This window comes from Cnephaeus nilssonii (assembly GCF_951640355.1).
Source record: "Cnephaeus nilssonii genome assembly, chromosome: 11".
Lineage (NCBI taxonomy): Eukaryota > Metazoa > Chordata > Mammalia > Chiroptera > Vespertilionidae > Cnephaeus > Cnephaeus nilssonii.
In genome coordinates, this window is record NC_137082.1 from 63,915,214 (window position 1) to 63,942,563 (window position 27,350).

Sequence of the window (27,350 nt, forward strand, 5' to 3'; positions counted from 1 at the left end):
TCACCTATGTTCCAAACATACTCTTCCTTACCTCCATTGTGGAGTAGCAGCTTAATTTTTCCTTAGTAGTGAGGAGCAATTACCCCAGACAGTATAGTGACTACCTTCTTTTCCTGCTAATTCAGAGATGTGAGGAGCCCAAAGTGGTTGGACAGCAGTCTTAACTTCCAGTTCAATGCAATTGTTGTGTCTCTGTTGCTTAAATTCTTAGCATAAAATATTGTAGTGTCATACCTTCTTTTGAAACAAAGACTTCCTTTGAAACCAGCAACACATAAGATGATGGGACAGGAAGCAAAAATTTTACTAGTGGGTTAATATTGAGTAGTGCTCATTTGGTTTCCCTCTGCACGACTCCCCCCAACCCCCAATTGATTCTTGTTATGGGAAAAACAGCAACATATATTGGACACTGATTTAGAGCTTATACAGCCTCCTGGAGAATAGTGTATTGTCCCCTAACTGGCATTGTAGCTGAGTCTTTCAGAAAGCCATTCCACCATTCGATCAAGACTGCTGCTCCAGAATGGTGGGGGACATAGTAAGACAGGCAGGATAGTAAGAAGCTAGGAAAAATTCCTTGGCAAGTAGAATGGGGAAACTGAGATAGATAGTTGAACAAACTGGCTGAGCAATTTACAGCCAGATACAGAAGGTCACCTCCCTAAAGATAACATCTAGGACTCAGTTGTATGTCAGCTCCAGGCCAAGAAAAGCAGCAAAATCAGGACTACCTGCAATGACTACATTGCCAGCTCACCATTCAGGAGAAACTGGGACCCTGAAGGGGCACAGATGAAAAACTGATGAATATTCTGGGGAAACCCTAAGATTCCCACCTGCAAGAGAGAGATAAAGGCCTTGGCAGAGTAGCTCAGTTGGTTAGAATGTCGTCCCCATACACCAAGGTTTCGGCTTTCTGACTGTTCTACCTCCAAGGCTGTTCTACCTGTGGAATGTTTAAACATTTTGACGATTTCTGATCCTCTCCACCTCCTCTCTCCCTCAGCACACCTGCTCTCAGACCTCCATCATCACTCACTTTCTCCTTCTCAACTCCATCCCTCCTGTCCTCATTTACCCGCTCCTGAGCCTGGACTGCACAGTCCGATCTTCAGGCGTCTCTACATTCTTTCTTGCTCTTTAGTTGTTGCAGCCAGGCTCCATTCCTCGCCAAATCCAGGTCCGTCTTCTCCACTGGCTCGGAACACTCGGCCCCCGTTTCGGTGGAAACAAATTGGAACGTCAACCGAAACCCACTCAACGTCTTAGGGCTGTGGACGGTGTTTTTAACTTTTTCATTGTTCTTAATTCTCAAACTTCAACAATGTAAACTTCTCACTTTCATTGAAGCACCGCAAAGCCCACCCCCTGCGTTCCGCGGCTGCTCACGATAGGTCGCCTTTAGGAGACGCAGGCGCACTCGCCGCCGCCGCCAGGGGCATGACGGGACGAGGGGCGGGGCACGGGGGCGCGCAGGCCGCACGCACCGTGCACGTCCGGGCCGCGGGGTCCAGGTGGGCCGTGGTCCGCGCGCGGCCGCGGCTGCCCTCTTCCGAGGCGGGAGGGGCCGACGGAGAAGGCTCGGGCCCGGCGGGAGCCATGTTTGTGGCACGCAGCATCGCGGCGGACCACAAGGACCTCATCCATGATGTATCTTTCGATTTCCACGGGCGGCGGATGGCGACCTGCTCTAGCGACCAGAGCGTCAAGGTGCGCGCGGAGCCTTCGGGCGCGGCCGACCCCGGAAGGAGGAGAGTGGGGCGTGCGCGATCCGCTGTTTGAGCGGAGGCACCCGCGCGTAGAAAGGGGACGACTTCCGATATTGGGGCGCGCCGCCGGGCACCAGGCCTGGAACCCGAGGGAGGCAGGCCAGCTACGCCCGGCCACCCTCGCCCCCTTTGGTGGGGTACACAGCCGCCCCAGGGTGCTGCGGTGCGCCCGTGCGGAGCGGGCGGGCGCCCTGGCCACGTGCGCGCTCCCGCCCCTGGGGCCACTGCGAGCCCGCGGGTTTCCCGCGAACCCTCGTTTGGGTCCCCGTGGGTGGGAGCCAGGTAGCTTCCTGAGCGTAACCTCCAGTGGGGGTCTGTGGGTCCGCGGAGTTCTGGCTGTAGCTGTTCTATGACACGAAGCTTGCTCAGGGAGAGCGCTGTGCCGTGGAACCTGTAGGGGAGTCGGTTCGCGGTGTGTTCCCAAGTTCTGCGTGCCTCATCCCTCACCTGGGGAGATGGTTCTTGCCTTGTGTTCAGGTTGGAGGCTCACCTTATTTCGCGCTGAAAGAAAAATGCAAATCCACTTAGACCCAGTGAAGTTCTCTACTTACAATCTTAGCACTTGGGAGTGTTGGCTCTCTTACCCTTTGAGACAGGATGGATGGACCTGGAGCGTAGTAGGCTACACTAACCATTTTAAATTGTACATTACAGTTCCGTGGTGTTAAGCACAGCATTTTTCATTGTGCAGCCCATCGCCACTGTCCGTCTCCGGAACTTTTTCTTCATCCTGAACAGAAACTCTGTACATAGTAACTCCCTCTTCCGTTCTCCACCTAGCACCTACCTGGTCACCTCTAATGCTCTTTCTCGTACTTCATATAAATGGAATACATCATTTGTCCTTTTGTGTCTGGCTTATTTCCCTTATTGTGATGTTTTCAAGGTTCATTCATATTTATAGCATGTATCAGAATTTCATTTTTAAGAATGAGTAATATTTTGTATGTATACAACGCATTTTGTTTATTCATCTACCTTTTGGCTGTTGTGAATATTGCATTCATGTCTGTTAACTGAGTAGGTAGTTACTTTTTTTTTCTTATCCACTTATTACTGAATCATCTAGTAGATCATTAAAATTGGAGGTTTTGTCTGTTAGTGTTGCAGTGAAAATCTTCATTGCTTTAGCTTTTCGTATATTTTGGATAGTTTCCTTACAGTAGAGAAATTAGTAAATATTTTAAAAGCGTTTGAGAATAATTGGCAAATTGCCAGTGAGAGTATTGATTTGATAGCATCATTTTCCATGTCAGACATTATCATTACATTTTTTTCCATTTAAATGTTTTTATGTGGTAAAATCCAATTTGCCATCTTACATAAAATAAAATTTACCATCTTATCCATTTTTAAGTGTACAGTAAAGTAATATCAGGTACATTCATATCTTTCTGCAGCCATCCACCTCCGGAACTTTTTGGTTTTGCAAAACTGAAACTCTGTACCCATTAAGTAATAGCTCCCCATTCCCCAGCCCCCGGAAACCACCTTTCTGCTTCTGTGAATTTGACGACCTCATATAAGTGGAATCATACATTTGTATTTTTTGTAACTGGATTATTTCACTTAGTGTAATGCCTTTGAATGTTGTAGCGTGTGTCAGAATTTTCTTTTTTAGGCTGAATAGTTCATATGTATTGTATATTCCACATTTTACTTACTCATCTGTCCATGGACTTGGGTTGCTTCTACATTTTAGCTATTGTGAAAAATGTTGCTGTGAATGTGGGTGTACAAATATCTCCTTGAGACTCTGAATTTTATTATTTATTTGTTTTTTAAATTAATTTTATTAGTGTAACATTGGTTAATAACATTTTGGAAGTTTCAGGTGTACAATGCTATAATACATCATCTGTGTTTTGCATTGTGTGCTCACACGACCCAAAGTCTAGTCCCCTGTCACCATATATTTGACCTACTTTACTCTCTTTATCCTCCCCCTTACCAACCCTCCCCTCTGGTAGCCACCATACTACTAGTATTGTCCCATGTCTTTCAGTTTGTTTGTTCGTTTGTTGCTTCTTTTTTATATTCCACATATGAGTGAAATCATGTTTCTTGTCCTTTTCGTCTGACTTATTTCACTTAGCATGATACTCAAGATCCATTCATGTTTTTGCAAATGGCAGTATTTCATTTTTTTCTTACGGCTGAGTAATATTTCATTGTATATATGTACCACATCTTCTTTATCCAGCCATCTGTTGAAGGACACTTTTACATTGTTTCCATGCCTTGGCTACTGTGAATAATGCTGCTGTGAACATAGAGGTACATATATCTTTACAAATAAATGTTTTCAAATTTTTCGAGTAGATACCCAGAAGAGGGATTGCTGGGTCATACGGTTAGCTCTATTCTTAATTTTTTGAGGAACCTCCATACTGTTTTCCATAGAGGCTCCACCAGTTTACATTCCCACCAGCAGAGAATGAGGGTTCCCTTTTTTCCACATCAACTCCAACATTTGTTATTTCTTGTCTTATTGCTAGTAGGCATTCTAACAGGTGGTATTTCATTGTGGTTTTGATTTACATTTCCCTTAAAGTTGAGCATTTGTTCATATATTTGTTGGCTGTCTGTATGTCTTATTGGGAAAAGTGTTCAGGTCCTCTGCCCGTTTTTTAAATTGGATTGTTTTGTTGGGTTGTATGAGTTCTTTGTATATTTTGGATATTAGCTCTTTTTTGGAGGTATTGTTTGCAAATTATCTTCACCCCTTCAGTTTGTTGCTTTTTTTGTTTTGTTGATGATTTCTTTTTCTGTGCAGAAGCTCTTTAATTTGATGTAGTTCCATTAATTTATTTTTGTATTTCCCTTAGGAACAATGGTTCAGTATTCACTAACTCAGTGTTTATGTCAACATAGAGACCATAACTACCTTGAATAAGACTTGACTGTAATTGTAATTGTGTCTATTTCCTGTTAGAGCTCAGATGCCTTGATCCCACCCAGTGCTTATTATAGCCCAGTGCCTGACACATCTTAGGTTCTCAATAAATATTTGAATGAAAGAATGAATGTTAGCTTATTATCTTGTGAATTCATGTTCACCTCCTTTGCCCTAATACTCATTTAGTCTTAATGTTTTTCATATTAACTTTTTGGAATTCTTTGTATGAAATATATGTCTTTTAATTTTTTTATAGGTCTGGGATAAAAGTGAAAGTGGAGATTGGCATTGTACTGCTAGCTGGAAGGTTAGTATTTATTTTTACAGTAATTTTTAAAAATTGAATTGTTTAATATCTATTTGGGAGTATTAGTGACTTTGCTGTTCAGCTTTGGGAGAATTATAAAATTTATACTTCTTTTCCTAAAAAGGAATTTTACATTTTTCAGTATAAAAGTAACAGAGTACACTTTAGAAAATTTGAGAATAAGAAAATTTGTAATTCCATAGCATTCTAACATAATTATTTTTAGCACATTAGTATTAATTTTCGATTTACATATTTTCAGTAGCTATAATGTTTCATACACTTTTATTAATTTTTTAAAAAACAACTTCACTCAGGATTTTACATACCTTAAGAGTCATCAATTTTAAGTGTACAGTTCAGTGAGTTTTAGTAAATACAGTTGTGCAAACATCCCCACAATGTAGGTGGTTTTTTTAAAAAATACATTTTATTGATTTTTTAAGAGAGGAAGGGAGAGGGATAGAGAGTTAAAAACATCGATCAGAGAGAAACATCCATCAGCTGCCTCCTGCACACTTCCTACTGGGGATGTGCCCGCAACCAAGGTATGTGCCCTTGACCGGAATCGAACCTGGACCTTTCAGTCAGCAGGCCTATGCTCTATCCACTGAGCCAAACCTACTAGGCCCCACAATCTAGTTTTAGAACACCTTCCTCAGCCCTGAAATTTCCCTTGTGCTTATTTGGGGTTAATCCCCATTTTTCTCTCAAGCTCCAGGCAACCACTGAACTATTTTCTGTCTCTTATAGCTTTACCTTTTTTTTTTTTAGCCATTTCAGATAAATGGAATTCTATAATATGTAGTTCTTTGTTTCTGACTACTTTCTCTTAGCATGTTTTTGAGGTTTATCCATGTTGTGGCATGTGTAAGTAGTTTGATTTTTTGTAATGCTGAGGAGTATTCCATTGTATAGAGAAAGCCATGTTTTGTTTATTCATTCACCAGTTGATAAACATTTGGAATATTTCTAGTTCTTCATAATTATGAATAATGCTATTATTAACATGCCATATAAGTCTTTGTGTGTACATACATTTTCTTTCTCTTAGGTAGATACCGAGGAGTGGAATGGCTGGGTTGTATATGTTTTAACTTTCTAAGAAACTGCCAAACTGTTTTCCAAAGTGCCTGTACCATTTTATATTCCCACCAAGAAATATATGAGGGTTCCAGTTTGTGTACATCCTCCCATACACTTGGTATTTTCTCACTCTTTTATTTATTTATTATTATTATAGCCATCTTCGTCGGAGTGAGTTGCTATCTCATTGGGTTTTGATTTGTATGCCCTTAATGACTAAAGATGTTGATTAAGTTTTTATGTGCCTATTTGCCATTCATACATCTTTGGTGAAGTGTCTATTCAAATCTTTTGCCCTCTTCCATTTTTAAAATTGACATGAAATTCCCACAACATAAAATTAATTATCTTAAAGCAAACAGTTCAGTGGCATTTATTCCATTGACAGTGTACAGCTATCACTTCTGTCAAGTTCCAAAGCTTGATCATTCCAAAAGGAAACCCCATTTTTTGCTTCTTAATTTCACAACTACTCTCATAAGTACTTCAAAGTGTTTTCAAAGGCTTTTTGAAAACATAAATATACCACCCCCTGGCAATGGGCAAGGAGACACCTGATTGGTGGTGTTGCTCTTAAATCAATCAGGGGCAAAGCAGATGTACAGTCCTTAGTTCATCCTAGCTTGATGCCTGTGTCGGTGGCCAGAGCTGTTTCATGCCTGAGGCACATTAAAAAAAAAAAAGACATAAATATACCAATAAATACTATAGCCTCTTTTGCTTAACTAATGGATATTTAAGTTGTTTCTTTTTAGTGTGATGAACATCTTTGTGCAATATTTATTCTTTGGTTAGATTGTTCTTTACCCGGAATCTGACATTTAACAAAATCTCACTGCCCTTAGTACATCTTTTTACTTAATAGCCTGTATAAATAAGAATTAAAGGTGAAACAAGAATAAGACTGGACAAAACAAAGAATAAAAACTAAAGGTGTAAGGTTTGCTTTTGGATGATGATATTGTTATCATGTTAACAGATTATTAAAGTATTCTGAGATTATTGAGTGTTAAAGTATTAGATATGCAGAAGCATAAAACAAATTTTGTAAACATAATTGGTGGACCGATGCTTGTCACATAGTATTTTTACTGGCAAGCAGAAATGAAATTCTGCTGTGAAGACCTTTCGGTCTTTTTTTTCCTTTGGTCAATGCGAAGAGTTGAAGAACAGTAATTTGACATTTTTCCTATATAAAGATACTGCTTTTGAGCTTTAAATTATTTTCTCAGAATACAAGGATTTGGGTTTCTCTATATTTGCTCACTCATTGCCTCTTTTCCTAGAAGAGTCCATTGTCTAGACAAACATCAGCGTCATTTAAGCATTTTGTTGCTATAGTTTCTATATACTGTTAGGCTTTTGAAGCAAATCATTTTGATTAATCTTATTTATTAAGTATGGTTCCTGTAGATATAATTTGCAAAGTTAGTGGACTAGTAGAATCTCTATTTAAAAGTTTGTTTAGGCTAAACTCTGAAGCAGGTCTCTATTAGCACTAGAAAAGGTCAGCTTTATCCAGTGGATTTTTCTTTATAAGTAAAATGTTAGAAGAACTTGACTCCAGAAAGGCTACAATTCTAAATATTCTTAAGTTAAAAAGTTTTAGAATTTAACTTTTTATATTGTTAAATTGAATAGCTTTCTTCTTTTACTGAAGTAAAAATACCTGTATTCTGTTTCTTTAAGTAAAACCTTAAATGTGTGAAATATGTTTTTTGTTTTTAATTCATCAGACACATAGTGGATCTGTGTGGCGTGTGACATGGGCTCATCCTGAATTTGGACAGGTTTTGGCTTCCTGCTCTTTTGACCGAACAGCTGCTGTTTGGGAGGAAATAGTAGGAGAATCAAATGACAAACTGCGAGGACAGAGTCATTGGGTAAGATATTTGTTAGTTTTTGAGAAATGCGGGGCATGAGCATCTAAGGAGCATTAGTCTTTCCATGCACACTTCAGGCACTTGGTGTAAGATGTTATCACTCCCCTCTGTGTTTATCAGTTTCATTGTTCTTTCTTCCATGTTTTTCTCCTGTTTATCTCATTTTGTTTTGGGCTTGAAGTGGAAGTTAGGAGTACCCATGGCATTGTTGAAGTATAACTTTCATGGTGAATCCAGAATATTTGCTTTGACATAGAGTACACTCTAAAATTCTTTAAAAATTGTTTTTTCCCTTTTGTGGTTATTTTTTCCTTCTTACAAAATACACTCTTTTAGTAAAGCATCAAATAGACTGTCAAATTATAGGGGGAAGGTTAGGGAGAGGTGGGGGAGATAAGAGATCAACTGAAGGACTTGTATGCATGCATATAAGCATAACCAATGGACACAAAATTCTGGGGGGGTGAGGGCATGTATGGGTGTGGGGTGGGGGGGACAATGGTAAGATATGTACACATATAATACCTTAATAAAAAAAAAAGTGAAAAATAAAAAAGAAAAAGAAAAAAATATATACTCTTATACTCCTTTTTTTTCTTCTTATCTGTTTTTGCTGTAACTCTAGTTCTTCTTTGATTGAGTGTTTGAATTTAGGTAAGAGCATAGTGTGTTTGCTATTCAAGTTCCCTGTCTGTAAAATGAGAGAATTGAACTTGATTGCCTTGAAGACCCATTCCAGTGTTTTCTCCCCCACTCTTTATTTTTCATAATAGATACTGAGGTACAAGTATAAAATTAAAAAGGTACAGACAAGTGTATACAGTAGGAATGTCCTCATCTCTGGTCATAAGGTTTCTTTCTAGAGGCAGTCACTATTACAGGTTTTTTGTGTATCCTTCCGGATATATTCCATATCTTAATAAGGACATAAAAGCCCTAGCCGGTTTGGCTTAGAGGATAGAGCGTCGGCCTGCGGACTCAGGGGTCCCAGGTTTGATTCTGGTCAAGGGCACATGCCCGGGTTGCGGGCTCGGTCCCCAGTAGGGGTTGTGTGGGAGGCAGCAAGTCAATAATTCCCTCTCATCATTGATGTTTCCCTCTCTCTTCCTCTCTGAAATCAATAAAAAATAAGTATATGTGTGTGTGTATATATATATAAAGGACATAAAAAGAATGGTACCAGGTGGGTGGGCTCAGACCAGACATCGTCAGCAACCTCAGTATTAGAGTTCTGGCTAAGAAAGAATTCAGAGGCAAGACTCAAACTATAAGAGAAAGTTTATTTAGCAGGTCACAGAGGTAGAAGTGAGCTGTAGAAATGGGCTCAGGATATGCTGGACAAAGGGTTGATTCCTGTCCCTAGCTGGATGGTGAGAGATTTTATTCTGATACTCAGAATGGCACCCAATTAAAAACTTATTAATTGTTTATTTCTGGAATTGTCCATTTAATATTTTCGGACTGTGTTTGACATCTGGTAACTGAAACCACAGAATGGGAAAACACAGATAAGGAGGGAACTATTGTATATAATTTAAATTGTTAATTTTTTTTTTTTTTCAGGTTAAGAGGACAACGCTAGTGGACAGCAGAACATCTGTTACTGATGTGAAATTTGCTCCTAAGCATATGGGTCTTATGTTAGCAACCTGTTCAGCGGATGGTATAGTAAGAATATATGAGGCACCAGATGTCATGAATCTCAGTCAGTGGTCTCTGCAGCATGAGATCTCATGTAAACTAAGCTGTAGTTGTATTTCTTGGAACCCTTCAAGGTAAGCTAGCACAACAAACTTCTGATAATTTAATCCTAGTTAAACAAATGGTTAAATTTTTTAAAATCCTCACCCAAGGATATGTTTGTAATGATTTTTAGAGAGAGGAAGGGATAGAGAGAGAGACCGAGAAAAAGAAATAAACATTGATGGGAGAGAGAAACATTGATCTGTTGACTCTGGTACATGCCCTGACTTGGGATCAAACTCACAAACTGTATGTGCCCTTGACCGGGAATCGAATCTGTGACCCTTCAGTGCCTGGGCCAATGCTCTAACCACTGACATACACTGGGCAGGGCAACAGATCCTTCTTTTTTATATCTGCATATATTCCATTGTGTAAATGTATCATAGGCTTTTTATTTTATTTTTTTTTTAAAGAGTAGTGTTGATTTTTTTTTGAAAGAGGAAGGTGGAAGAGAGAAACATCGATGTGAGAGCATAACATTGATCTGCGGTCTTCTGCAACACCCTCCACTGGGGATCAGGCTTGCAACCTGGGCATGTGTCCTTACCAGGAATTGAACTAGCAACTTCTCAGTGCACGAGACAACACCTAATCAACTGAGCCATACTAGCCAGGGCATAACACAGCTTTTTTTATCAGCAAATACTGATAGGCACTTGGGCTTTTTCAGATCTTAGCTATTATAAATAACTAGAAGCCCTTTGCACAAAGATTCGTGCAATAGACCTTCCTTCACCTGGCTGCCGGCACCAGTTTTCCTCTGGCACCTGGGACTCAGGCCTTGGCTCTGGCCACTCGCCGATCGGAGTGCCTCCTGCCGGCGTGATCGGCCACCCAGAGTCCCGCCGCCCGCGCCTCCCGCCAGCCCAATCGTGGGCGTAGCAGAGTGATGGTTAATTTGCATATTGCCCTTTTATTATGTAGGATGCTGCTATGAACATAGTGTTGCATTATATTTTTTGTGATTGGTGTTTTAGGATTCTTAGGATACTAGAGGCCCGGTGCACGAAATTCATGCACAGGTAGGGTCCCTAGGCCTGGCCGGCGATCAGGGCTGATTGGGACCTTCTGGCTGCTTGCCAGGGCCTTCCTTCTGGCTGCCAGCTGGGGCATCCCTTCCCTGTCTGCTGGCTGCCGGCTGGAGCCTTCCTTTGTTCCGTGCCACCCCTTGGTGGTCAGTGCATATCATAGCAAGCGATTGAACTCCCAGTCTCCTGTTCAAACTCCCAAGGGGATACTTTGCATATTAGCCTTTTATATATATAGATATTACTATAAGTGGGATTGCTGGGTCAAATAGCAGTTCCATTTTTAATTTTTTGGGAAAACTCTATATTGTTTTTCATGTTGCTGAACTAGTAGTGTACTTAGGGTTCCCTTTTTCCCCCACATCCTCGTTAGCACTTGTTGTTTGCTGATTTATTGATGGTAGCCATTCTGGAAGGTTTGAGGTGATACCCCATTGTGGTTTTAATTTGCATTAGTGATATTGAGCATTTTTTCTTTTTCTTTTTTTTTAAACATATTTTTATTGATTTCAGAGAGGAAGGGAAAGGGAGAGAGAGATAGAAACATCAATGATGAGAATCATTGATCGGCTGCCTCCTGCATGCGCCCTACTGGGGATCCAGCCCACAACCTGGGCATGTGCCCTTGACCGGAATTGAACCTGGGGCCCTTCATTTCACAGGCTGATGCTCTATCCACTGAGCCAAACCAGCTAGGGCTTGAGCATTTTTTCATATGTCTTTTGACTATATGTATATCCTCTTTGGAGAAATGTGTATTCAGGTCCTTTGCTCATTTTTAAATTGTATTTTGTCTTCATTTTGTTGAGTTGTATGAGTTCTTTATATATTTTGGAAATTAACCTCTTACTACATGTATTATTTGCGAATATGTTCTTCCATACAGTGGGTTCTCTTTTCATTTTGATGATGGTTTCTTTTACTGTGCAAAAGCCTTTTTTTTTTTTTCAAGAACACTAGGTTTTATTTGGAAATATTTTTGACCATTTTTAGAAAGTATATCCACACTTAAAAGTTGAAGGGTTTCCCACTGAGAAGATTCAAGAGAACATACTTGTGCAAAAGCTTTTTTAGTTTGATATAGTACCTTTTGTTTTTTTGTCCTTTGTTTCTCTCACCCTAGGAGATGTATTGGTGAAAATTCTGTTTAGTGAGATGCCTGAGATTTTTATTGCCTACATTTTCTTTTAAGATTTTCATGGTTTCTCAACTTATATTTAAGTCTTTTATCCATTATGAGTTTATTCTTGTGTATGACATCAGTTGATGGTCTAGTTGCATTCATTTGCACGTATCTGCCAGTTTTCTCAGCACCATTTATTGAGGAGACTGTCTTTCTTCCATTGTATGCTCTTGCCTCCTTTGTCAAATATTTGTTGACTGTAATGGCATGGGTCGATTTCTGGGTTCTCTGTTTTGTTCCATTGATCCATATGCCTGTTCTTGTGCCAGTACCAGGCTGTTTTGATTACATTGGCTTTGTAGTATAGTTTGATATCTGGTATTGTGAAGCCTTCAACTTTGTTCTTCTTTCTCAGTTTTGCTGCGGCAGCCCTAACTGGTTTGGCTCAGTGGATAGAGCGTTGGCCTGCAGACTGAAGGGTCCCGGGTTTGATTCTGGTTAAGGGCATGTACCTTGGTTGCGGGCACATCCCCAGTAGGGGTTGTGCAGGAGGCAGCTGATCGATGTTTCTCTCTCATCAATGTTTCTAACTCTCTCTCCCTCTCCCTTCATCTCTGTAAAAAATCAATAAAATATATTAAAAAAAAAAAAAAGATTGCTGCGGCTATTCGGGGGTCTATTTTGGTTCCATATAGATTTTTGGAATATTTTTTCTAGATCAGTGAAATATGCCATTGTTATTTTAATAGGGATTGCATTGAATCTGTAGATTGCTTTGGGTATTATGGGCATTTTTAAAAATATATTTTTATTGATTTCAGAGAGGAAGGAAAAGGGAGAGAGAGAGAGAAACATCAATGATGAGAGAGAATCATTGATCGGCTGCCTCCTGCACACCCCCCACTGGGGATTGAGCCCGCAATCCTGCATGTGGCCTGACTGGGAATTGAACCATGACCTACTGGTTCATAGGTTGACGCTCAACCACTGAGCCACACCTGCCAGGCTCCACTCTGATCTTTATTATTTCCTTTCTTCTACTTATTCTGGGCCTTTCTTGTTTTCTTTCTAATTCTTTCAGTTGTAGGGTTAGATTTTTTATTTGAGCTTTTTCTTGTTTGTTTGTTTTTGAGGTAGATCTGTAATGCTATGAACTTTTGCTGTGTCCCAGAGGTTTTGGATTGTGTTCATTTTCATTTGTTTCCAGGAAATTTTTGATTTCTGCCTTGATCTCATTGATAATCCATTCATTGTTTAATATCAAGCTATTCAGTGTTTGAATGTTTTTGAGTTTCTTTTTATTGTAGTTGATTTCTAGTTTCATGCCATGATGATCTGAAAAGATGCTTGATCTGATTTCAATCTTCTTGAATTTGTTAAGACTTATTTAGTGTCCTATCATGTGGTTTATTTTTGAGAAAGATCCATGTGCACTTGAGAAGAATGTGTATTCTGCTACTTTGGGATGAAATGTATTGTAAATATCAATTAAATCCATCTGGTCTGGTGTGTCCTTTAAGACCAGTATTTCCTTGTTAATTTTTTTTGTCTGTAAGATCTATCCAGTGATGTCATCGTGGTTGGTGTTCAAGTCCCCTACTATGACTATATATTTCTATCAATCTCGCCCTTAAAGTCTTCCAAGTGATTTTTTAAATATATTTAGGTGCTCCAACATTGGGTGTGTATATGTTTACAAGGGTTATATTTTCTTGTTGGATAGATCTCTTTAGTATTATGTTAGTGTCTTTCTCTGTCTCTTATTATGCTCTTTGTTTTGAAGTCTGTTGTCAGATATGAGTTTTGTTAGCCCAGGTCTTTTTCTTCTGTTAAGTGCTCTGTTTTCTTTTTTAAAATATGAACCAGGGATTGAATCAGGGACCCTTTGGTCCGCAGGCCAACGCTCTAACCACTGAGCCAAACCAGCTAGGGCATGTTCTATTTTCTTTTTTTTTTTTAATATATTTTTATTGATTTCAGAGAGGAAGGGAAAGGGAGAGATAGAAACATCAATGATGAGAGAGAATCATCAATCGGCTGCCTCCTGCATGCCCTCTACTGGGGATCGAGCCCACAACCAGGGCATGTGCCCTTGACCACAATCAAACCTGAGACCCTTCAGTCCCCAGGCCGATGCTCTATCCACTGAGCCAAACCGGCTAGGGCCATGCTCTGTTTTCTTAATAGCTCACTCTCTTACGTAGAGGTTTGGCTAAGTTTCGTCTAAGTAGGTGGGGTGGGTTAGTAAGATTTCTTTGTACAGAGTGCTAAAATGCCAAAACAGGAGGACTTGACTTTGTGGATGGAGCACTTTAATGTATTTTGTTTCTTCTGGTTCCTCTTCGTGCCAGTTTTGGAGTACTACTTTATTTCAAGTTCTTCTCTCTCTTCTAAGTTCTACATCATCCCACTTGGATCCTTTCTCAGACTTTAGCCTAGAATAGAGTTAGCCACCAGCCTTGGGGGTCTTCTGATTGCAGTTCTTTAAATGAATCATTTCATGATTGCCCAATGACTCATTCCTATTGTTTGCATTTGTGGATTGAAGATTCTGTGTCTTGCCTTTTGCTTCTTGTCTTTAGAGTCTTCCAAATTTCTTCATTTTTGATGGCACATTATGACTTCTAGCACTGTTGTGGTGTTACTCTTTCATCATTTCCATGGAACTTTAGGAGGGAGGAGGAGGAGGAGTTGTGGATGATCAGCCTATCATATACAGATAGCTGGGTGGTTTTTCTCACTGTTTGAGTCATATTTGGAAAACAGCCTAAATGTGATCATCTTATTTCTGGATGTACAAATGAGGTAATTCCCAATTTACCTTTTAACCAGATGTTTTATAATTTGACTTAAAAATGCTTTAAAAGATATTTTTAATACCTTTAGAATATGCTATTGTAAATATACTTTTAGTCCTTGCTCAAATATTTAACATTGTTAAAAAGAAAAAGTTATATTTATAGAACATTAAAAAAGGGTTTGTGCCCGGCTGGTGTGGCTCAGTGGTTGAGCATTAACCTATGAACTAGAAGGTCATGGTTTGATTCCTGGTCAGGGCACATGCCTGGGTTGTGGGCTTGATCCGCAGAAGGGGGCCTGTAGGAGACAGCCAATTGATGATTCTCATCATTGACATTTCTATCTCTCTCTTCCTCTCCATTCCTCTCTCTGAAATCAATAAAAAAATATTTTTTAAAAAAAGAGAGTTTGTGAGATAAAGAAATTACTGTGGAATTTACATCTCTTTGAATGGTCAAGAAATATTATAAACAACTTGTAATTTTATTTTATTACCATAGAACTTTGCCATTTACTTGGTATTTTCTTAGATTAGGCAACTTGATTCATTATCAATAGCTTTAGTAATAAAGAACTAAACGTGTGTTTTTTATTAACACATTTTGTTTTCAGCCTTATGAGTTTCAGATCACAATATCAAGGTCAAAGATTAAATAAGGTTGTCATGTTCATTGAGATATTACTTAATCTGGATGAGGGAGGCAAAGGAAATCAATATATAGGTAATTATATATTTAATTGAATAGAAATCATTTAGCCTAGAATTTAGTAGAGTTTATTCTCTTATTGCTTATCTTTTTGCTTTTTAAAATGAGTCTAGAGAAGAAAAAGACATTTGGGGAGCATGGGAGCATGCCTTCTTGAGGGGTTTCTTCTTTTTGTTTAAGCAACTTAAAATCTTTTTGTCATGAATTTGATCACCATAAGGTTACTTTTCATTCCATAGTTAATGACCAAATCTTTCAGGAAGAAAAATTTGAAGAACTTGTAGGTGTTTTATTTTTTGATCTACTGAATGCCTGAAACCTTTTCTTTTGTTGAAAAAGAAGCTACTTTTTTTTTTTTTTTTTTTTTTTTTTTTAGCAGTAATAAAATGTGGTAAAAACAATGCAACAGGATGGTAGCCATGGTCCCCATCCTGAGCAATCTCAAGGACACACTCCCAAGGTGTTGCTGTGTTGAATGTATGGCAGGGATTTAATCACAGTCTTGCTTACTTGCAGGTTCTAGAGCTGCTGGATGCTAGCTTTTTAAATTCTCTGAATTAAATATAATAATTTAATCGTTATGTGAAATATTTTTTGCTTTTCATTTCTAGCTCTCGTGCTCATTCCCCCATGATAGCTGTAGGAAGTGATGACAGTAGTCCAAATGCAATGGCCAAAGTTCAGATTTTTGAATATAATGAAAACACCAGGTCAGTACTGCTTTCGTTAAGTATTGTTCCAAATTGCATTTTAATAACGTTAGCTTTTAAAAATGTTTAATTTTTAAAAGTGTTATTCCTTTATTTATTAGCTGAATTATGTATTATTTATTACATACTTACTAATTTCCTATGATATGCCATGTTCTGTGATAGACTATCCTATATAATAAAAGCCTAATAGGCTAAGTGTCCAACTGTTCATTTGACCGGTCCACCAGTCACTATGACGCACACTGACCACCAGGGGGCAGACACTTGGACTGGTTGGTTAGCTTGCTGCTGGGGTTAGCTGGCTGATTGGGACTGGGCGAGATGGGCCCGACATGCCCTGGAGCCCTCCCACGGTCCCTCCTTGGCCCCGATCATGCACCGGTGGGGTCCCTCGGCCTGGCCTGCACCCTCTCACAATCTGGGACCCCTCAGGGGATGTCCGCAGGCCAGGCCGAGGGACCCCACTGGTGCACAAATCCATGCACCAGGCCTCTAGTGATAATATAAAATTGAATGATACAGATGACAAGGTAATTGAATTCCAAGTATGTACCATCTTGCAAGGAAAACAAGCAAACAAAAAAGTAAAAAATGGTGATGTATTTTATAAACCAGGAGAATCAGGATATTAAGAGTTTATACCTAGGGGGAGGAAGCCAGGAAGGTTCCCCCAAAGGCAGACCTATAGGATGAGTAGAAGTTAGCCAAAGAGGGCAAAACATTTCAGATGGAGAAAACTGCATGTGATAAGGTCCATGAACAAGAGAGCCAATAAATACACACACACACACACACACACACACACACACACACACACACACTGCATGAAGATTCGTGCAATAGACCTTCCTTCCCCTGGCTGCCTGCACCGGTTTTCCTCTGGCACCCAGGACCCAGGCCTTCGCTCCGGCCGCAGCGGAGAAGCCACGCCTCTTCAGTCTTCAGTCGTCTTCAGCCTTCAGTCTTTAGTTTTCGCTCAGGCCAGAGCCTCAGTCTTTGCTCTGCCTGTGTATGCAAATTAACCCGCCATCTTTGTTGGGTTAATTTGCATACCCCTGATTGGCTGGTGGATGTTGCAGAGGTACGGTCAATTTGCATATTTCTCTTTTATTATTGTAGGTACATATATTTTTTAAAAGATATTTTTATTGATTTTAGAGAGGAAGGGATGGGAGGAGAGAGAGAGAGAGAGAGAAATCAATGATGAGAGAGAATCACTGATTGGCTGCCTCCTGCATGCCCCCCACTGGGGACCAAGCCCACAACCCAGGCATGTGCCCTTGACCGGAATTGAACCTGGGACCCTTCAGTCCACAGGCCAACGCTCTATCCACTGAACCAAACCAGCTAGGGCTGCATGTGAATTATTGATCAGCCGCCTCCTGCACGCCTTCTACTGGGGATCTAGCCCACAACCTGGGCATGTGCTCTGACAGGGAATTGAACAGTGACCTCCTGATTCATAGGTTGATGCCCAACCACTGAGCCACAGTGGCCAGGCTCTAGAAGCATCTTACTAGGATTTTTTCATCCGGTCCTGTTTCCAGAATTGGGTCATTTGCTCAGGTTTTAGCTGCAAAAAGGAGTCAGCATGTGTCTGGCATTTTCTGCATCTAGAATGACGGGGAAGTGGCATTGGGTAGATAACAATGTCTGCGTGTATGTCTGGAGGTAGTAGTGGGGAGGGATTGACTTAGGAAGTTATTAGACTTTTTCAAGTTTAGCTATTTTTGGATTTTTTGGGGTCTGGTTCTTTGAAGTAAGAGTTGTTTGAAGGTTCTTAATAGATAGAACATGGTACACAGAGGACATGTGATAATGGATTATATAGAATTCAGTTATTAATACACCATTTAGTACATAGGAAACATCAAATTAACCAGTATATTGGATATTTTTATTTCTATTGTTGAATGAAAATATTAATTCAGACCTGGCCTGATAAATGATATAAATAAGTGTCCTGCATTTATATTGGTTACAGAGCACTTTCACACATATTATGAAATTTGAATGCTAACAACCATCTTATAGTTAGGGGAGGTAGCTTTTATATTAGCGCCATTTTCCAAATGTAAAAAGTGAGACCAATAAAGTAAAATGACTAGTCCAAGGTCAAAAAGAGGAGTCAGGACCACATAGTAAAGCAAGGGTATATGTAAGATTGTTCAGGGTGATCAATATAGGGTGAAAAGAGGTCAAGGAAGGAACCTCGAAGTGCATACTAGTTTGTAGATATTTCAGAAAGAATGTTGTGATGAAAAGAAGGCCAAGTAGAGAATGCTGGGAACACCAATATAGTGTGAGGTAAAAGTAGGTTTACAGTTGTAATTATGGAAAACACAGAGTTTATCCTTGTATTTACTAATTGTTTTATTATTTTCCATACAAACAACTGTAAGCCTACTGTTGCCACACCCTGTATTTCAGAGGGGAGTGGTGGAAGCTAACCCCCTCTCTAACACACACTACTTCAGTTCTATCCCTGATAGCCATTTGAAGATAGAAAGAAGTAATAGAAAAATCCGATATGCTGTCTCCTTCATTGTCTTATTCTTTATTTGCAGATATAAAAATAGAATAGTAAGGATAAAGTAGACTTTGTTATAGCTTCCTTTATCACCACTAAAAAAAACCCCACTCAATTCCTGTTGTTATCAGCTTTGCTTTTTTATTTACACTCAAATATTTAAGAAATTCAATTATCCTTTTTAAAAATAATTCAAGATCTCATTTTAATAAAGTTTTTCTTAAAGTGTTCTAAATTAAATTTAAAAAATCAACAGAAGAAACCTGGGAAGTTTTATAAGTTTCCTAGGGCTACAATAACACATCACTACAAAGTGGTGGCTTAAAACAAATTTATTCTTAGATTTCTGGAGTCCAGAAGTCTGAAATCAAGGGGTTGTCAGGACTGTGCTTCTTCTAAAATCCTTCCTTGTGTCTTCAAGCTTCTAGTGGCTGCACGAGTTCCTTGGTGTGTGGCAGCTAACTCCAGTCTTTGCCTCTTTCTTCATATGTTCGTATTCTTTATATGTCTTTCCTCTCTGTACTTTATAAGGACACTCAACATTGGATTTAGGGCCTACTCTAAATCCAGGTGATGCTCTCATCCCCAGATTCTTAGTTATATCTGCAAAGACCCTTTTTCCAAATTAGGTCACATGCACAATTTAAGTGTTTAGGACTTGGACATACTTACTACGTACTGCAGATGTAAATATTCATTGTGAGCAATATAAAAATAATTGAGGTATGTCAACATGTGGATTTAAGAATTTTTTATTTCTGGAATTTTTAATGTAAAATTGTTTGTTTTTTTCATTAGGAAATACGCAAAAGCTGAAACCCTTATGACAGTTACTGATCCTGTCCATGATATTGCATTTGCTCCAAACCTGGGAAGGTCTTACCACATTCTGGCCATAGCAACCAAAGATGTGAGAATTTTTACATTAAAGCCTGTGAGGTGAGTTTTTGAAACAATTACTAATTTAAACGTGTTCTTAACGCTTAATTATTTTCATTTGTGGAGGAGAGTATAGAGGCAACTGTGATCTGAAGAATGTATTCTTTAATGAACATTTCATCTTAATTACAGTCCAACCTTGGTTCTCAAACATCTCCCATCTTGAAGAATTCATTTCTCAACCCGACAACCCTTTCATGCTGATACCTGTATGATCAGTCATCCCTCTCTCAGGCTACAAAAGAGAGTGTGCGAGTATGAGTCAGTTTATTGCTAAACTTCACGTTGTTAACATCTCAGGAAATTGTGCTATGAATACTTCTGTGTTTTATGGCTTCTGTTGCTGCTTATTATTAAATTTTCATTTTTTACTGTGCATTTCATTTCCTTTTTATAAATTTTCACTTACATTTCATGTCCTTTTTGTTTTAAAGTGTTTATTTATAGATTAAAGTACATTAGACATGTACTGCATATAAGAAAGGTTAAAACAGGGAATCATTTGTGGGTCTGGAATGGATTAATTCAATTTACATTATTTCTAATGGGAAAAAATGATTTGGTTTTCGAACAGCTTTCCAGAATGAATTAAGTTCAAGAACCGAGGTTCCACTGTATGTTTTATTTAGACTGATACTAACAATGAATTAGATCCTCTGAATATAATTGGTATTCTATAATGTTTGAATGAAGGTGGTTGTCTAAGGGAAAATTAAATTAACACTGAGTCATTCTTGTGAATAACCTTTTAGCTTTAATTTTAGAATTGTGAGTTTGTCTATTTTTTCTTCCTTCTATTCTTCTCTTCCTACTGGTTTATTTTCTTTTCAATCCTCACTCAGGGTTATGTTTATTTATTTTATTTTATTTTTTAAATATATTTTATTGATTTTTTACAGAGAGGAAGGGAGAGGGATAGAGAGTTAGAAACATCAATGAGAAAGAAGCATCAATCAGCTGCCTCCTGCACACCCCCTACTGGGGATGTGTCTGCAACCAAGGTACATGCCCTTGACCGGAATCGAACCTGGGACCTTTCAATCCACAGGCCGATGCTCTATCCACTGAGCCAAACCGGTTAGGGCTATTTATTGATTTTAGAGAGAGTGGAAGGGGAGAGGGGGAAGAGAGAGAAATATCCATGTGAAAGAATAACTGATTGGTTGCTTCCCAGACAGGTGTCCTGACTGGGTATTCAACCCACTACCTGGGTATGTATATGCCCTGATGGGGAATTGAACCAGGAACCTTTCGGTGTGTGGGCAACGATCCAGCCATCTGAGCCTTCTGGCGGGGCTCCTACTACTTTTCTTTTAAAATGAATTATTTCATCTATTTTATTCCTCTACTTTGGGGGAATAAAATCCTCTTTCATTGTATTTTCTATGAAATAGTCTCAAAAAAAAGAAATAGTCTCTCATTATCTTTTATGTGGGGGGATCACGCCAGGTATTGGAGAGTCAATTGAACATTACACAACTCAATGAGCTAATGTGGGGAGGGTATGGGTATGCACATTATTATAAAATAACTAGAGGCCCAGTGCACAGATTCGTGCACCTGTGGGGTCCCTCACCTGGCCTGCAGGGATTGGGCCAAAACCAGCTCTTTGACATCCCAGAGGGGTCCCAGATTGCAAGAGGGCACAGGCCAGGCCAAGGGACCCAATCATGGCCCGGGAGGGACTGCGGGAGGGCTCCAAGGTGTGTTCAGCCCATCTCGCCCAGTCCCAATAATTCGGACCCCAGCATCAAGCTAACCTACTGGTATGAGCGTCTGCCCCCTGGTGGTCAGTGCACATCATAGCAACTGGTGGAACGGTTGAATGAATGGTCAGACACTTAGCATATTATATAGGATATGGTAAGTAGGTGAGGCCATTTATATATTTTTTTGTTTAGATAGGTGTTTTTGTGTGTGTGTGTGTGTGTGTGTGTGTGTGTGTAAACCTGTTTGCAGAATTCCTCAGGAAAATTTTTTTGTTAACAGGAAAGAACTTACTTCCTCTGGTGGACCAACAAAATTTGAAATCCATATTGTGGCTCAGTTTGATAATCATAATTCTCAGGTTTGGCGAGTGAGTTGGAATATAACAGGAACAGTGCTAGCATCTTCAGGCGATGATGGCTGTGTAAGATTATGGAAAGGTAAGATTTCGATGAAGAATTATTGCCTTATGTTGCTGCTTTAAAATTTTCACTTAGAAATGTAAACTAAGTATTTTGAAAAAAATTATCTTTCCATAGCTACTTTTAAATTATGTCTTATATTAATTTATTTTGAACCTTTATCAGTTTACCTAGTTCATAGCAGTTAAAAACTAATTGAATTGTTTTTAAGATTCTGCATGGAATGAAGCAACTTTTTATATATATATACTAGAGGCCCGGTGCATGAAATTCATGCACGGGAGGGGGGTGACGGGGGGGGGGCGGGACGGGATGTTTCCCCCTCAGCCCAGCCTGCACCCTCTCCAATCTGGGACCCCTCGAGGGATGTCCAATTGCCCGTTTAGGCCCAAGGTGGGATCGGGCCTAAATGGGCAGTCAGACATCCTTCTCACAATCCAGGGCTGCTGGCTCCCAACCGCTCGCCTGCCGGCCTGCCTGATTGCCCCCTGGTGGTCGGTGCATATCATAGTGACCAGTCAAATGGTCAATGAGTCGAACAGTCACTTAGGCTTTTATATTTGTATAGACTAGTGGCCCAGTGCATGAAATTCATGCACGGAGTGGCGTTGTCCCTCAGCCTGGCCTGCACCCTCTCCAATCTGGGACCCCTTGGGGGATGTCTGACTGCCGGTTTAGACCTAATCCCTGTGGCTTTGTCCAGAAGGTCTCCCAGTCTAATTAGCATATTACCCTTTTATTAGTATAGATATTTTTTTGATTTCAGAGAGGAAGAGGGTGAGAGAGAGAGAGAGAGAGAGAGATATTTAGAAACATCAATGATGAAAGAGAATCATTGATCGACTGCCTCCTGCACACCCCCCATGGGGATCTAGCCCACCATCTGGGCATATGCCCTAATCGGGAATCGAACTGTGATCTCCTGGTTCATAGGTTGATGCTCAAGCACTGAGCAACACAGGCCGGGCAACTTTTAAAAGTGAAAGTAACTGTCACAGAAATATGCAGTATCTCTAGAATACTGTTTGTTATATGTGTAACTTGTGCAAACTCAGGATAGGATTAGAGTCATCTCTTACTTTATTAAATAATTGCTTTAGCCAACCAGCTATTAATAGGAGAAAATCCAACATATTCTTCACTTCCCCCCTGCAACTCCCAAAAGTTCAAGAATTTGGGATCCACTGATTCTAAAATTTCTTACAAATGCCAAGCTGAGAGAGACTGTGGTCTGATTAGTCGACTCTGTGGTTGCTGTAGTGTGGTGTGCATTTTTGCACAGTTATTTATCCACTGGGCAGAGGTTTCTTTGATTTGTGCACCACTCTAGTCAGTGTTTTCCCATACCTTGGATCCAAAATTGTAAGTTAGTTCATTTACCCTGAACAGTTATTGTTTCCCAAAATGCAGTTTGGCTAAGTCAGTTTTAGGCTGTGATAGAAGTAGCCCAGACTTCCCTTTCTAAAGTGTAATTTGATTTCACAGGCTTTGATGCCCTTTTCTGCCTCTGGGCTTTAGTGAGACCACCCAGGTCCACCCCAGCAGGCTCCCTAACTTGGGTTTCCTTGGGTTCAGTGTTTCCAATGACCAATTTTGCATTCAAAGAATTAAGCCATTTTGGATAAGCCACTCAAACCCAAAGGTTTTGTTTCCTACATCCATCTCTGAGGACATTAGGTACCCACTTGACTTATACTTGCATAACCATTTGACAATTCCATTACCCAACATATACATGTAATTGAAACTTGTTATAATGAAGATAAATGATTTATCTTGATATTAACTTAATGTAATAATGTGGCAGCTTCGAGAATTATCTTCGAGGAAGGGAAATGGGAGGTGAGAGATTTATTTGTTAAATTAGTAATTCTTTTAAAACTTTAAAAAGCAATTATTAAAATTAAGATAAGTGTTTTGTTTTTTTAAATGTCTTAACATTTATTCTGACTGACATATAGCCTGCAGGACACTTGTTTCTTTAAGTATAGTTTAAGGTCATGTACATAGATTTGTGCCCTTGAGCATAGGTATTAATCTTATTAATGTATTTGGCCATTTTCCTTTCAGCTAATTATATGGACAATTGGAAGTGTACTGGTATTTTGAAAGGTAATGGGAGCCCTGTCAATGGGAGTGCCCAGCAGGGAAACCCAAATCCTTCCCTAGGTTCAAATATCCCAAATCTTCAAAATTCCTTAAATGGATCTTCTGCTGGCAGGTAGGCTGTTTTATGGGAAAACTAGAAACTATTTTATTTTTAAATCATTCTCGTAGCCATACTAAAGGTGTGTTATTTCATGGATTTTCAGACTGAAGTAAGAAAATTACCTAGTCATAATATTACTTAGTGATAATATTTACAGGTAGGTTGTGAGGCCATACAAACAAAATTATATTATGAAATTTAGATAAAGAGGAAATATGGGATAATACTGAGGATTTTAGCTATAGATTATTAGTGTGTTAGTACTGCTGGCAGTGTAGCTTTTGAATCGGGTCAAACTGAAATCTTAAATAAAATAAATTAAGGCTTTGTAGAAGAGAGTTAATTTTTGTTTTGTTTAAAATGTTAATGGAGATTATAAGAAAAATTCTGAGTACTTGATTTTTTTAGAATTTTTAACATTTTAGATTCTTATTGATCTTAATAAAGAATATTTGATGTGATCTAAAGAGTCATACTGTTGTTTTCGTATTCAAATTTTAAGTATGTGAATTTGTATGGTAAAATTATTTTAATATGCCTTTGTGAATAATTTGGAATATTCAGAAACTTCAAAGCACAGCCTTAACAAACTTTCCTGTGGTTATCCTGTTGTCATCTTAAATAAAAGAAGAGAATTGTATTTAAAAATTTCTCAACTATTTTTATATTGTTATATTTTTATAAAGAAGTCCTGTTATTTGATTTTGAGTTTTAAGTATTTGCATGGAAACAATTTCAGGTTACCATAGAAGATATCAGATTATAAAGATGATTCCAGAAGCAAAGGATACTAGTATAAATTAAAAGGAAAAAACACAAAATCTAGTTTTTGGTTGTTGCTTGTATTGCATATTTTCTTTTGTAAAGAGCTTTGAAATTTTGAAATTTGTTCTTACTGTGCTAATACCCATGTGTGTTAGATCTGTGATGCATTTTCCCTTCTCCAATTGTATTATGTCCTTTAACAGAAAGCACAGCTGAGTACCAGCTAACTGGAGTAACTTTGCTGTTTTGCTGCTTGTTGCATGCACACAGGAATGGAAAGTGAGCTCCTTTTCCCCTTCCCCAGCGCCATTTGACCTCTTCCAAGATACACCAGCAGCCTGCTTACTACTAAACTGCAATCCAAAAAGCTTCTAAAAACAGTATATATCTTTTTTTTTTGTATTAGCCAGTTTATTGACACTATTTGAAACTTTTGAATATAAATGGAGAGGCTTTTTGTTGAGACATTGTCACCAAAACAATTTTTGGAAATGTTTCTGAAATTAACATGGGTTTTTAAAATGAAAAGGATTTATTACCACCCTTATAAGTAGTTGGGAGGAGGGAAAATATAACTTTATTCCATTTGGAGAATGAAGGTTTATTTCTTTTGTTTTTCTAAAACAGTAAGCTAAAATGATGAATTTTTATAATTTTAATTTGAAGATTTAATAAATATTTTTCATAAAGATTGTTTTGAGTGCTAATCTGTTTACCTTTTGTAGAATTGGTTTAAACATGATATTCAGTACAACTCTCATTTCTTTGTAATATTTTTAAGATATTAGTAAAGGTGGAGAAAAGTAGTAGTAAAATGGAACTGTACAGTTTGTAGCCAAATTAAATATTTGGTATTGCATCATTTATAATTTGGTAGTACAATTAAAACACCTTTGTAAGTTTTTGATTCATATTCACTAAAGAGATAAATGTTTCTTTTATGTGCTTGTATATATTTATGGTGTGATTCTATGGTTTAAATTTCCTTCAAGTCAAAATTGGGAAACATACTATAAGAGAAGCAGTTGAAATTTTGCTGAAATTGTGCATGCACATTAACTTCCACATTCCTTGTCCCTGAATTTTCTTAATTTAGTTGACTGCTTCATGTAGTTAATATCTTATAGAACTGTGACCTTAAAGACAAAGCCATAAATTTTTTTTGCTAAAGTGCATAATTATTATGAGTAAGTTATAATTAAATGTCAGAATAACAGCAATAGGACATATCCTTTGAGCCCTTTTAGTTATCAAAATTTTGTACTATTGTAAGGATTTGCAGCAAACCAACTAAGAGTATTCAGAGATTGTATTTCTTTGAAAGTATGTTGCAATAACTGGCTATACTTTGTGAAAGTATATTTGAATTGGTTTTCAGTATCATGTTTGCATTAAAAAATGTGAAATATGTGCCAGCTGCTACTACAAATGAAGCGTTACTTAAAATAAATTAAGAGCTTATTAGATTTGTAAATTTACAGGATAGCATCAAATGTTTCTGAGAGGTTAGAAAATGTTTTAAAATATATAATTGTCTCTTTTTTTAACATCCATGCTGGTAATTTTTTTAACATTTTAAGTTTAACAGATTGTAGTTTTTTCTTTCAAGTTTCTATACTTGCTTAGGCAAGCGTGATTTGAATAAGGGTCTTGATTTTTGCATAATATTATGTTCTGTTAGTTTGGCATGAATCTATTAAAGCTATTTCCCCCCCGGCATTTGTTTTTTCCTCTTTGGTTCTCTTTGTATTTACTACTTTTCTCTTTTTCTTTTTCTGTTGTTTTGTTTTGGTGTCTTGTTCCTGTCTTCAATTTTTCAGGTATTTCTTTCCCCTTCTGGATTCCCCACAGGCTCGATCGAGATGGTGCAATTATGCCCAGCTTCTTCCTTCTCCTCCTCCTCCTCCTCCTCCTTCCTCTCTACCTCCTCTTCTGGTCGAGCACTCTTGCGATATTGACACTGCTAACCTCCAGTATCCTCAGCCATGCAGACAATCTCTGTCTAGGCCTCTTAATCCCTTAACTGAGAATGAAGGGGTTTAAAACATTGGCTTAACACTTAAAGGCTTTATTTCAGTGATTGTAGATGCTTCATTCTAGCTGCTTTTTGTTTTTCTTCACTTTTATTTCAGAAGATTTTTCTAATATAGGGTCTGTCTTGCATGTATTACAACCAGAACACAGTGTTTGGAACCTAAACGTGTTAGTGCTTCTGCATCAAAGGGATATTTCTTCATTGGTTGATAACCTTTGATGGAATGAGATATGTATAAGTAACATTCAACTGTGAGAACTACACCCACTGACTGACTTGAAAGTGCCTGTTCTGTAAATTTTACTTTGAATTGCTACCATGGAGTTAAGTTTCTTATGGTTTGTCATATTGGTTAATGTGAAATGAAAGCATATCATTATAAAGTTCACTCTGCCTTTGATACATATTAAGAAATATGCTTTTAATTTTATAGGTTAATATTGAAACTGACCAGTTTGTAAAATAAATCATTCCTGTGTATAAAGCAGCAAAACATAATATGGACTGTTTTGTCTTTTTATTAAACAAAGGAACTTGTTTTTATTACCTATAATTGCTGTTTAAAGCTATTGTAATTATTCTCCAAGTAGATTATTTAATAAAATATATTTTAAATATATGAATCTGTTGCCTTATAAAAGTAAAATGTATTCTTTTTGATAGTTGGTAAAGCTTGTTGC

The 27,350-nt window shown here is 38.4% G+C and overlaps 1 protein-coding gene across 2 annotated transcripts; it reads left to right on the forward strand.

Moving 5' to 3' along the window:
• The first annotated feature begins 1,464 nt into the window (after positions 1-1,464).
• Positions 1,465-27,271, forward strand: SEH1L (SEH1 like nucleoporin). 2 transcript variants are annotated; one of them, XM_079784091.1, is made up of 9 exons: positions 1,465-1,713; positions 4,928-4,978; positions 7,801-7,947; positions 9,511-9,722; positions 15,962-16,060; positions 19,392-19,532; positions 21,522-21,679; positions 23,732-23,882; positions 26,456-27,271. In XM_079784091.1, exons 1-9 carry the CDS (start codon positions 1,603-1,605, stop codon positions 26,676-26,678), a joined length of 1,293 nt encoding a protein of 430 aa, XP_079640217.1. In that variant the 5' UTR covers positions 1,465-1,602; the 3' UTR covers positions 26,679-27,271. The 2 variants fall into 2 exon arrangements, with proteins under 2 accessions (XP_079640217.1, XP_079640216.1); XM_079784090.1 differs by lacking the exon at positions 26,456-27,271 and adding an exon at positions 24,839-26,452.
• Positions 27,272-27,350: the final 79 nt, after the last annotated feature.